The sequence below is a fragment of the Micropterus salmoides genome, unplaced genomic scaffold (assembly GCF_014851395.1).
Source record: "Micropterus salmoides isolate LMB-PRFRI ecotype aquatic unplaced genomic scaffold, ASM1485139v1 Ms_hic_scaffold_6, whole genome shotgun sequence".
NCBI classification, from domain to species: domain Eukaryota; kingdom Metazoa; phylum Chordata; class Actinopteri; order Centrarchiformes; family Centrarchidae; genus Micropterus; species Micropterus salmoides.
Window position 1 is genome coordinate 31,630,008 of NW_024044348.1, and position 12,374 is coordinate 31,642,381.

Below are 12,374 nucleotides of genomic sequence, written 5' to 3' on the forward strand. Positions count from 1 at the left end.
ATAAAGTTTGCTCTAGCCTATTCAACATATCCCAAGATTGTACCCATATTTGTTTAAACAACTCACATGATGTAAATGCACATCACATATTATGCTAGATAATATTAAAATGCTTAGGGCTGTAGTACCTAACAATTATTTTCATTATCAATTAATCGGTCAATTATTTTGGGAGGTTTTCCATTAACCTTTCAGACTACAAATAATTATAATAATTTTCTAATAATTATTATTATAATTTCACAGCTGCCCATGGTAAAATCTTAGACCAACAGTCTAAAACCTTAAGATATTTAATTTACAATAAGGGGCATATCCTCACATTTTAGAAGCTGGAACAGTTAACATCACTTATCTTAAGGTTTTATTATTTTTCTGTCAATGTACTTATTAATAGCTGGTTGCTTCACCACCACTTCTAAATATATCACACGTCATTTTCTTTTAAACTATTATGCGACTATAAGCCTATTCTGTATATTGTTAACTTTTAAGGAATTCCTTATACGTAGCAATAATATTTAGCATCAAACTAAAGTACTGTTGAATAGCGGTCATGGTTCAGCTTCCTTTTCAGCAACTACATTTGGTAGTAGATTAACATTTACTCATTTAGCTGACGCTTTTATACAAAGCGACTTACAATTGCTTTACATGTCAGAGGTTGCACGCCTCTGGAGCAACTAGGGGTTAAGTGTCTTGCTCAGGGACACATTGGAGGATATGTCACCTATGCCATCACCTCCCCATCAGCAGATATAAAAATTACCCAAAAATTGTTCATGTGATACAAGAGAACAAACACTTAAGAAGGCTTACGAAATCAGGATTTATTTCAAAAACACATCAATTCATAGTCTATGACATATTTCCCCTCAAATTTATCTCGTTTTTTTTTTTTTAAATCAATGATATGCGATTTTAGTCGACATTCCCCTGAAAAGTTGTGGGAACCCAGAGAAGCTGTGTCTGACTGACAGAGTGACTATCACTCTGTTTATTTTGACATTTAGGTAAATGCCATTCACGGGTGCATGTCACCATTGAATCTTTACCATTTCCTGCATTAATGAAAGCTAATGAGTTGAATTTGTCAGTTACTAAAAGCATGATAAACTTTGGATCCGGTGCAAAACAGATCCCGGATTTACGTTCTTTCAAACCTGGAGAGTTTAGAGTAGGACCGTCACTTGCAGCAGAAATTCTGGAGGCTGGCTGATTATTACATTATTGGTGTTAGTGACACCCAATCTATTTTCAGTTTGGGCAATTAACTTTATGATACAAAAGTTGGCTGCTGTGGTGACTTGCAGACAGAAAAAGTTCATAAGTTACCAGTGTCAGCATAGGAGCAGTGCCTCGCATAGATGGGAGGTGGAGGAAGCACAGAGAGGTAGAGGTAGAGAATATGTGCGTATTCCTAAAGGTCTTAATAAACTTAATACACTAATTTAATCTCAACCTTGGCAGTGAGTGTGCCAAACGTGGTCAGCTTAGTAAGTTACTGAAATGACAATGTAATTTTTTTTTTCTTTAAGCAAGTGCCAATTTCTTTCTCAACAAAATTAGGATTCTATTACACAATATCCACACTATTCATGAAGTAGCTGATAGTACAATCCTTCCTATAAGGGCCTGCAATTTCAAATAGATCTGCCTATTACACCTTGTAGAAGAACTGCAAACATCAGTGTTTGGGTCCATTGAAACATGGGACAAAAATAAGGGTACACATGTTAAAGCCAGGTGTCAGTTCTCCACACCTGAGCTTATAAACAGGTTACTGGGGGACATGAAAATATACAAATTCAAGTGTGACAACCATTTTGGGTTGAATGACCAACTGAGGGAGCAGACATAAAAACCTCTCTTTATTGCATCTTGCAGTAACTAATAACTAATGATAGATGTCACCCCGTCTTTCTTCACAACAAATTTTTCACATCACTAAAAGTAAAATAGTAAATCATTATTTAGAAAATATTAACATTGAAACCATGCAGGGGGAAAGTGGTTTACTACCAACATAATAAATAGTTGATGGTTTAACAACCATAGTCTGTTTCATTCTATGCTCCTGCAAGCATATCTGTCCAAACTGTACAGGTTCAACTGATCACAATGTCAAGTACTCAAAGTCCTCATTTTTTTACGACCTTCTCCAGATAACCAATGAATCTTCTCAAGTTGACTTTGATGTTGTCTAACACACACAGCTGCTGCGGGCTGTACTTGCCTCTTCCTTCTTTACGAATCTATTATAAAAAGAAAATAAATTCTTATTAAAATGTGACACATTCTTCTTATCTTAAGGAAAAATGAGACAATGTTTGTCTTCTTGTTTATTTCTTAAAACAAGGGGACACAGGCACTGAACTATTGTTTATTAAAATTTGCAAAGCCATCGTGTGTAAATCCATTTGCAAGAGGGAGAAAAAGATGATCAATAGTGGAATGGATGGGTTATTAATCCTGAAAACACATTTGGAAATTGTGAAACATCAACAAGAACAGTGTTCTTGTTCTCTGTTACCTTGGCCTTGAAGACAGGCTGAAGGGCCTTCAGTGCAGGTAGTAACTGGATGTTTTTAGCAGCCGTCTCCGCCTCGTCTCCATCCGCAAAAACATCAAACAAGGCGTCAAGGGCTTCTCCGTTTACAACCAGGTCGGCATCCCTTGTGGCAACTTCGAGTAAGGCGTTTCCAATCATCTGTGGGAGGCAGAGTTTCTCAGAGGAAGAACAAATATTCCAAGAGAAGAAAAGAAAGAAAATTATACCTGAAGGGTTTCGGCAGTGCCCTTCTCTTTGGCTAATGTGCTTCCGGTGATGCCTAGAATGGCGACGGCATTGACCCTCACACTGACAACATCACAGCGGGTGGCTGCTTCGCTCAGGCTCATCAGCTGCTGGGGGGTCATACACTAACAAAAACAACCACACGGATATTGAGCTGTCCAAAGTAAACATGGTCAACTGTGTTTAGTGTGAACGGTCAGTGGATGTTTGACAGGAATACAAAGTCTAGCTTCTGTGTTGCCTCTGTATTTATTCAGTAAGCGCTGCAAACAAACATGGACATGCAGTTTGTTAAAGGGGCCCTCCACTACTTTTAAACAAGTTCAGTTTTCTTGTCAAACAGCAATTTAATGTCTCTAAAGGAGTTTTCCAAAGTCTAAAAAGAAAGTAACCCTGATAATGTCATCAGGAAAGGCTGTGGTGTATCCTGTACCTGGGAGATATTTTTGGAGGCAATCATCTGTAAAAGGGACCGCATGGCGCTGATGACGGCCTCTAGGAACTCCTCATCTTTGGGTATCTCTGAAAACATTAGAAAGTGAATCTTAGTTACTTTAGAGGCTTCAATATAGGGTCTGCCCCAGCTGATCATTCTAGAAATGTATTTGTCTACACTTAATAGTGCTTTTCACATTTCAACACAATATGGTTTCCAAATCATGAATCAGAGTTAGTATTTTGTTTATTTTAATGAAAAATAAAACCTATTAGAAATACTAAACGTGACCTATGTGCTGTATCACAATATGACAAAAATGCGAGACCTGCTCCACCAAAAACTAGCATGGATAGGTGCTGCGCTGCACCCTGCAGGGCTGCCGCTCCTCCCAGAGACTCGGCATCCATTGTGGAGAGGATGCTGTGGAGGCATGTCAGCGCCCGGGACTGCACACGGTGCATCCTAAAGGAAAGAAGAAAAGACGGCTTTTGACAGCTTTTGAGCAGTGAGACGTTTCATTCAGGAGTAAATCATAACCAGAGTGAAGATGCTTAAGGTATTTCAAGCATAGACAGCTTAGATCAGAAAGTTGAGTTAAAGGACGAGACGTGAGAGGATTACTTTTTTATTAGGTTTCTCCAGGAGGGATTCTGATGGCACACATCCATGGCTTCCTTTCTGGGGAACTCTGTCTTTTTAAGGACCTTGAGTCAAGAGGGAAAAAAAGACATTACGTTTATACCATTTAGTGTGGTTGCATAAGTGCTTTTATATATATAGATATAGATATATCTATATATATAGATATAGATATATATATATAGATATAGATATATCTATATCTATATATATAGATATAGATATATATATCTATATATAGATATATATATATCTATATATAGATATAGATATCTATATATAGATATATATATAGATATATATAGATATATATATAGATATATATATATATCTATATATATCTATATATAGATATATATCTATATATAGATATATATATATATATATATATATATATATATATATATATATATATATCTATATATATATATATATAGATATAGATATAGATATAGATATATATATATATAGATATAGATATAGATATATATATATATATATATATATATATATATATATATATATATATATATATATATATATAGAGAGAGAGAGAGAGAGAGAGAGAGAGAGAGAGAGAGAGAGAGAGAGAGAGAGAGAGAGAGAGAGAGAGAGAGAGAGAGAGACGTGTATTCAGCTGCACAGGTTAAGTAATTCAATCCGTTGAGCCTCAGGTAAAAGATGGGTGGGGTTCACAGCAAAGTATACAGAAATGGGAGCTTAAAAAGATTCCCATGCTTGTCTAAACATTCTCACACCGTGATGAACTCCTCCTTTCTTAAAGAAATAGGCCGCTGCCAATGTGAGGTGTTACTGATGAAGCAGACAGGTATTTGCCTTTTCAGGGATGCTGTGGTTGATCAAGGCTGAGTGAACCTCGGCTGACAAACACAGTGGAGACATAAGATTGGACACTCCATCACAAAGTCCATCCGGACCCATGTCGCTTTCGTCGCTGCTCGACTCCTCCTCCCACTCGTCGTCAGAAGGGTCTTAAGGGGCGCACATACATAGAAATGATCAGGGGGAAAAAAAAATCACTGCCAACACAGAATACAAAAAGCTGTTTCTAGGCACTCAAATCGACTCATTTCATGCATCTCATGTTATAATAGCCTTCCCAAACACATCCCGGGTGGCGTTGTCATAGGAAATAATGTTGATGAACAGTGCCTGCGGTCAACACTGCTGTCCATGCCCACAACACTCACCGTCAGAGCAGCACATGTTGACGATGATCTCTAAGGACGTCTGCTGGGCTGTCAGCAAGGCTGTTGCCTCCCTCAGCTCCTCCTTGCCCCTCTGGACAAAAACAAGCAGCCATGTGAGTCAACATCGTACTGAAACGATGACTGTTAGCACTGTTATCACCCAGTCCGAGCTCAGCAGCCCGTCGCAAAGGAGAGAGTCATTTCTTCAGATGTACTCAAACGTGCCTAGTTGCACTTTTTTGGAAATCAAGTGAAATCTGCATCAAAGGTGTCGCTTTTGACGGGAAAATGAGGTTTAACTAGAGCTTTTCTATCCAGTCTCCCGTTAACAGCTGTGTCTGTGTGTTTGTTTAGCAGTGTTGCAACAGAGAAATGCTTTCTATAGCTGTATATCTACGCTGCTAAACTAGAAAAACTAAAGCTTAGATCGAGATAACCCCATTGTATAACCCACAATTTTACAGGGTGTTTTGGAAAGTCACCATGAATGTCACCCGCAATCTTCCGGCTCTGGCTGTGACTGAGATGAGAGGACAGCTCTGTCTCGCCGGGGTCAGGTCTGGGGCATGTCAGCGGGGTGGAAGCCAGAAGCTGGTCCCTAGTTGAACCTTGCTGAGTGTGTCCCTAGTCCGCTACCCTGAACCCGACAGTTTGTCTGCTCTGTCAGTCTGGCTTGCGCTCCAGGATGACTCATACGCCACCTTTTCACCTGGCATTACCATGTGCCTCAAAATACAAAACTGGATAGTTCTGTTGCCATAAACACTGATTGTTGTACACACCCCATCCTAAAATTTACAGCATTTCAAGTTGAGGGGAAACAATACCATGGAGAGCCGTGCAATCCATTTTTTGTTGTTGTTATTTAAGTCAACTTGTTATATACAGACTGCATTAAATAAAAAATTTTTTTAAGTGTCCAAATTTTTTCTTGAAAAGATCTGGACGCTATGTATACAACTTCTAAAAAACATTCTTAAGAATAGTCCTAAACTTTGACTTATGAATAAAAAAAATCATGGTAACAAGTAGCACTTAAAACACTTATTTAGAGAAGCTCAAAGTAGATTTAAGTAAAATCTAAGTGGAGACTGCAGTGAGTGTAAATAAGGACTACAATTATGTCCATCCAAAAAGCCCTTCTTTAAGCTCTGAATCAGCCTATAGCAGGCCTCCAGAGGGGTCATGAATCCCAATATATGCCTTTACCATGACGACCCATCAAACATCCATTATATATGCTTCGATTTGAAAGAGGAAAGCTTGTTCACTATTTGAGTAATTATTTAGAAAAACATTAAATGAGTTCAAGAAAGATACATCAACAATTTCAACTGTTATACATCTGTGATTGTCCTATAAAATGTGTATCAATAATTGAAGCTTTAGTCTCCATTTTTTCAGCCTACAGTGGGAAGCATTTCCCTTACACTTAGAGACATTTATGAATAGTAGTTACTGTTAGTGAGAAAGTGCAAAATTATCATGTCATTCTTAGAATTTTGACGCAATTAACTGGATTCACTGGATTTTTGCAGTCAATGTACATATGAGTTTTAAAAAAATTGATATATGGGCAGATTCATTTTGCTTTTACATATACACCACAATACTACTATGATATATATATATATGCAATAAGTTCATATCAGCATAGCACAACCAACTCATTAGTCTTGCTCTACCAAGAAAAGAAGCTGGGTCATAGGTTCATAATCTCACTAAGAAGTACAAAGGTCAACTTGTAGGGCCAGAGGAGCTCCCAACCTGCTATAAGCACAAAGATGAACTCCTATAGAGTGCTATATGAGAGATACCACTTACAGGCAAGAGGTCAGAGAAGTCGTTATCAGCCCTCACAGATTTTCCTTTCCTCTTGTGTTTAGGAGCTTCCTCCTCCTCGTCCATCTCCTCCACAGCAAGTTCTCCTGCTGCCTCGTCTTCTATGTCTGGTGCAGTTGGTGTGTTTCTGTGACGAACCTCTTCTGCTTGTCTGAGTTCAGGTATCAGCGTACCCGTGTCCAGAGCCAGGCACTGTGACAAGGTGGCCACCACAGCGTTGAGGGTCTGGGCCTGACGGGCAGCAGGCAAACTGCCCTTCATGTTCCACAGAGTCCCTGAGTGACACAGCAGGCAGTCTTAGAGCTCAGGAACACTTATTATAAAACATTACAGTATTCATCAATAGCAGCGTTTGTTCTTTAAATTCATAAGCAACTTCTGTCCACAGAGGACTTAACGTCCCTTTCAGCTTGTATAATGGTAGGAAGTTACATTTTGCAACAATTTATTTGAAATGACGTGACACGTGGCAAATTGTACCTGCAGCCAAGGCCCTGAGAAGAGTGTGTGCCATGCCTGGCTGAGATGACAGCAACGCATTCTCCAGGACTCCAAGCACAGCAGTGTTCAAGCTACAGAGCAGCTCTGGGTTATCCTCAGTCACAGTGTGCAAACAGTGCGCTGGCCAAACACAGAGAGGAGGGACTTCAAAACTGTTTCCTCATACTTGAGAAGCCAAATGTTAAAAGTCAGCCTTGACTAAGCCCAACAATTTTAAGATTTCTGACAGCCCTATTTAGAAGGACAGAGTGTGTGTGTGTACACAGTAATAGCTATTCCAGGACATTTGTAATGTCAATGACTAGTTCACACGTCCAAAGCCATTTTTGTAATCAGCCTCATACATTACAGAGCTGAGACTGTCAACTTCATTTACACATTGTCATCATACCAACATCTATGAATATTAATAATATTGTCGTGCGCAGCATGTGGCAATATGTTTAATCTCTGTAAGGTCTATTTTAGCGGGAAGCAAAGATAAAAATTTTTCACCCCATGTCTACATGAACCTATGGTTATTATGGGCTGTACGTTGTCTTAAAGGAATAGTTTGACATTTTGGGAAATATACTTAATGCTTTGGAGTGTTAAATGAAAAAAATTGATACCTCTCTCATAATATCCTGGAAATTGAATATTAACCTAGAGCTAGAAGCCAGTTATGAATCTGCATCTGGCTGCAGTCCGGCTCTGTCACAGATTTAATTTACATAGGAAATGTTTCAGAAGCCACATTCACTCTACAGTTTAGAGTGGATTTTTTGTGATTTATAACCATAAATACACATTTTGGGGCTCATGTAGATGTGGTAACAGAAGCTTTTTGGCAGTACTTGAATATGACATCCTTTTGTTACTTCCAAACATCTATGTGATCGCTCATTTTAAATGACAATACAGCCGATCTCACAGTACTGCTGCTGTCACAAATTTGTATTTTCATGTATTTTGTCTGCCAATGTCAAATCATCGCTGGCAGCCATGACAGAGGAGGAACCGTGATGCAGCCGCATGGTGTGTACATTGGCTATTAGCTTAGCATAAAAGTCGGGGGAAACAGCTAGCCTGGCTCTGTCCAAAGGTAACACACTTGTCTATTTATTCTGTACAAAAACCAAACCAAAGTGTAAAACAGCATGGGTACAGGTTATGTGCCAGACTTTTGGTGCAGTGACTTCCTGGAGTCTCAGCTGGTGACGACAAGATTCCAGTCTTTACCTAAGCTACTCAAACCACCTGTTAGCTTTAGTGTCATAGTTAACGTACACACACAAGTCCTCTCATCTAACTTTTGGGAAGAAAGCTAATAAGCATATTTCCCAAAAAGTCCATTTACACTCAGTTGACAGTTCATTACGCACACCTAGCTGAAACTAACGCAGGATAATTTAATAGTCCTGCAAGATAGGTTCCTTCATAAAGGTTAAAATTATAAAATCACTTTTATGGCAACTGGACCTGCAGAAATGGAAGTATGTCCAGCCATGATATTTGGACAAAAAATTAAAGTTGGGAATATCATGGCCACAAATACACACACCTTTAGAAATTAAATTTAATAACCAAATAACAGTATATCTGTTTGACATACCAGCAGATATTGCCAGTTCCACGTTGTAGGGGTGTCTCTCCAGACACTGAACGACCACATCCAGGAGACCCGCTTTGTTAAACACAGACAGCGCCTGGCTGCTGCTCTCACTGAAAGGACAACACGATGTGAGAGGCAGGTATAAGACAAGAAACAAATGCACACAGACAGACGCTGTGCCTCCTTTTTGCATGAATAATTATGGATGATGGCAGTAAAAAGTGTCAAGAAGTGGGCTTGTACTTCTAAGATGAACTAAGGCTCTATTCATATCAAATCAGGCGTCGCGGTGAAAACCGCAGCCCTCCCATTAATTTGAATGTGGACAGTGCAATTAGGCTGCAGCAGTATGGACCGCAATCAGACCAAAAGACGCCCGATGGAGAAGAACCTTGTTTACCACGTAGCACTCCATCTATTACCGAGCAAATGTAAAGATGGAAGAGAGACTGATGGCAACTGGCAAACATGAGGGAGTACAAAGATGTTCATCGCCGTGCAGCCGCTTGGCGTTTTATCGCTCTTCAATTTGGGATTTCTGCTTAGTATTTCTACAATCTACAATAGTGCTACAATCAACACACACACACACACACACACACATCACACACACATCACACAAACGGGACATGTAGTGATATTTATACACATCCTTGCGCTAATTGTCACCTGATTTGGTGTGAATACAGCCTCTGAACTAAGAAAATCTAAGTGGTTACGGTTAAAAACACACAATAAAGCCCTTTGTTTACCATAGATTCCACAGCAGGTTCACAGCCTCGTTGGCTACATCCTCCACTGCGTTCTTCTGGTCTTTCATCGGCACGACAGCGCTCTCAAAACTAGCACAACACTGAAAAGAAAAGAAAGGCGACAAACCCACAAGGGAAACAGGTATGAAGTTTGCCATCATCCATCCAAAAAGGTTCAAAATGTTAACTCTATATTATGGAAACACAGCTCAGTCTGAAGAGTATTGACCTCATCCCCTGGTCAACACTGAGCTTGATGCCAGAAGTCAAGTTGTTCGAGTGAGCGATTTTCACAGATTGTGAATATCTTTGCTCTGGGATGAGGCCTAATTGCTGCTGATATCGTAGCCTCCTGCAACAGCTGCTGATGAGGAGGAACTCAAGTGATGGGGTGAGCTGAAAACAGTGTCTCACCTCTCTAAGCAGTGCTGTCAGAGGAGTCATGACGTCGTGCTTCACCATGTCCTCACACGCCTCCTGACCTCCACATGCACTCAGATTCCTGTAAGGGAGAGACAGGCCCAGACACACAGCCATCATTAGGTCGGAGAAGAGCCGCTGTCAGAGATGCCGTGTGTGTGTGTGTGTGTGTGTGTGTGTGAGATGGAGAGCCTGGAGGTGTCCTGTGAGCAACTGTCTCATTTTGATATCCAGTACACAGAACCTAACTTCAGGTTTACTGGAGGACAACAGTGGAGACAGGGGTTGTGGTCGTACCCCAATACAAAAATAAAGTGTCGCCTGTGAAGAGGATGATGATGACGGCGATGATCGGTGTTGTGTTGTAACTGCTGTCAAATGTCATCACGACTGATGAAGCTCTTGTTTGTCTTTTTGTTTTGGAGGAGGTTATTTGGAGGTTAAACAAATGTAACATGCAAATGTGATCAGATTCCCACATAAATAAACTGAAGTGGATAATTGCACAGAATACATCATAAGACAGTGATCACATCAGTCACCAAAGCATGAAAACCTAACAGCGTCATCTTTCTTCTTGCAAGCAGACCTTTCCTTGTGGCATGGCGCCTCCTGCAGATGGAACATGACAAATACGTCTGTACCCCATGCCCTTTAATCTCACACTGAACGCAATCTTGATTGTAGAGGCGGAAAAGACTAATTAAATTCAATAATGTGCACTGGACATTTTCTGCTATGACATGTTAAGGGTCTGCTGTGAAAAAGGTTTCTTCATAGTAAAACCTGACAGGTAATCTGACACACTAAGTGTGCTCATCCGTGCCTCAGTCCGAAGGTTCTTATATTTACAGACATCAGCACACTGTGCTTAAATTATACAGGAAACAAACTGGGCATTTCTCCCCCTGCTAACTTTCATTTGGTCTGTTCTCCCTTACACACAATGACCTGTTTGTTTGTTAAAAATGTAGTCCCTTGTAGGAGTGACATGTAGTTGCCACAAACTTGTTGTGTGGGGGGGGGGGGTTCTAAAGATCATAACTGGTTCTGTTGGTGCGATCCACACCACTCCACAGCACTACTGACTCACCTCAGTGCTCCGGTGGCAGTCTCCCTGACAGTCAGGCTGCTGTCCAGCAGCATGGGCCCCAGGCGCCTCACAGCATCCCTCTGGAGGAAACCTGGGATGGTCTGACTCTGCTGCACCACCCGAGAAATGCTGGCACATGCAAACTCTCGCACATCCGCACTGGGACTCTGCAACTACGGACACAGATACAAAACATGACGCTAACTATATAAACTGACCTGTGTCAGACTCTCTGTAGTGAGCAACTCTAGGGCTGCAACGATTAACTGAATAATCTATTAGTTATCAACTATTAAATTTATCGGTTTGAGTCATTTTTTTTAAAGAAAAATTATTCATATCATTACGTATTCCAGCTTCTTAATTAATCCTCTATGATAGTAAACTGAATATCTTTGGGTTGTGGACAAAACAAGAAATTACACTGATCGACATTATATGCTATTTTCTGACATTTTATAACCCAAACAACTAACAGATTAATCGACAATGAAAACATTCCTTAGTTGCAGCCCCAACATTAACCCTAGCTGCACTGGAACAAGTAAAAAAATGTATATAATCTGTCAGTTTGGACCATATCCAAGTTCATTCAAGTTAGACCTTTAACAAACGCCTAAATAAGAGTGAGTTAAATCTCACGACTGGACTGAACAACTCAGATGTGAGGATAGCTCTCCCGGTTTGTGTCATTGAAATGTTTAAATGCCGATCCACTACACAAGGACATTACATGACAGTTTGACAATCATTTTGGTGAGAAAAAAGGTTTACAGTGTTCCTACTTTCTCCAGCAACTCCGCAGCTGGACAGCTATCATCCCCGTGCTCTTCTTCCTCAGGCTCGGCTTCCTTCACGGCATTAGCCGGCAGCCCCACCGCGTTGAACTGCGGACGTTTAAACTTAGTGGTTTTACTTTTACCCATTTCTACCTCTGTTAAAGTGCCAACTGCGCATGTAACGCGACTTTAATCTTGCACACTCCGGCGTAACTCCAAACCTCAAACACACGGTCCAGCTCCTGCCTGGTTTGAGGCCATGTGGAACATTTTTCCCTCTGCCGTAAAGCAGTCTTTGCGAACAGAA

The 12,374-nt window shown here is 40.3% G+C and overlaps 1 protein-coding gene across 1 annotated transcript; it reads right to left on the reverse strand.

Moving 5' to 3' along the window:
* Window positions 1–810: 810 nt before the first annotated feature.
* heatr3 (HEAT repeat containing 3) lies at window positions 811–12,354 on the reverse strand. The gene is made up of 15 exons (XM_038701129.1): window positions 12,074–12,354; window positions 11,289–11,461; window positions 10,190–10,277; window positions 9,776–9,876; window positions 9,024–9,133; window positions 7,409–7,549; window positions 6,911–7,203; window positions 5,087–5,177; window positions 4,713–4,867; window positions 3,858–3,940; window positions 3,562–3,698; window positions 3,231–3,319; window positions 2,779–2,922; window positions 2,534–2,710; window positions 811–2,255 (listed from the first exon to the last, which is right to left on the reverse strand). The coding sequence occupies exons 1-15, from the start codon at window positions 12,212–12,214 to the stop codon at window positions 2,142–2,144; spliced, it is 2,037 nt and encodes a 678-aa protein (XP_038557057.1). The 5' UTR covers window positions 12,215–12,354; the 3' UTR covers window positions 811–2,141.
* Window positions 12,355–12,374: the final 20 nt, after the last annotated feature.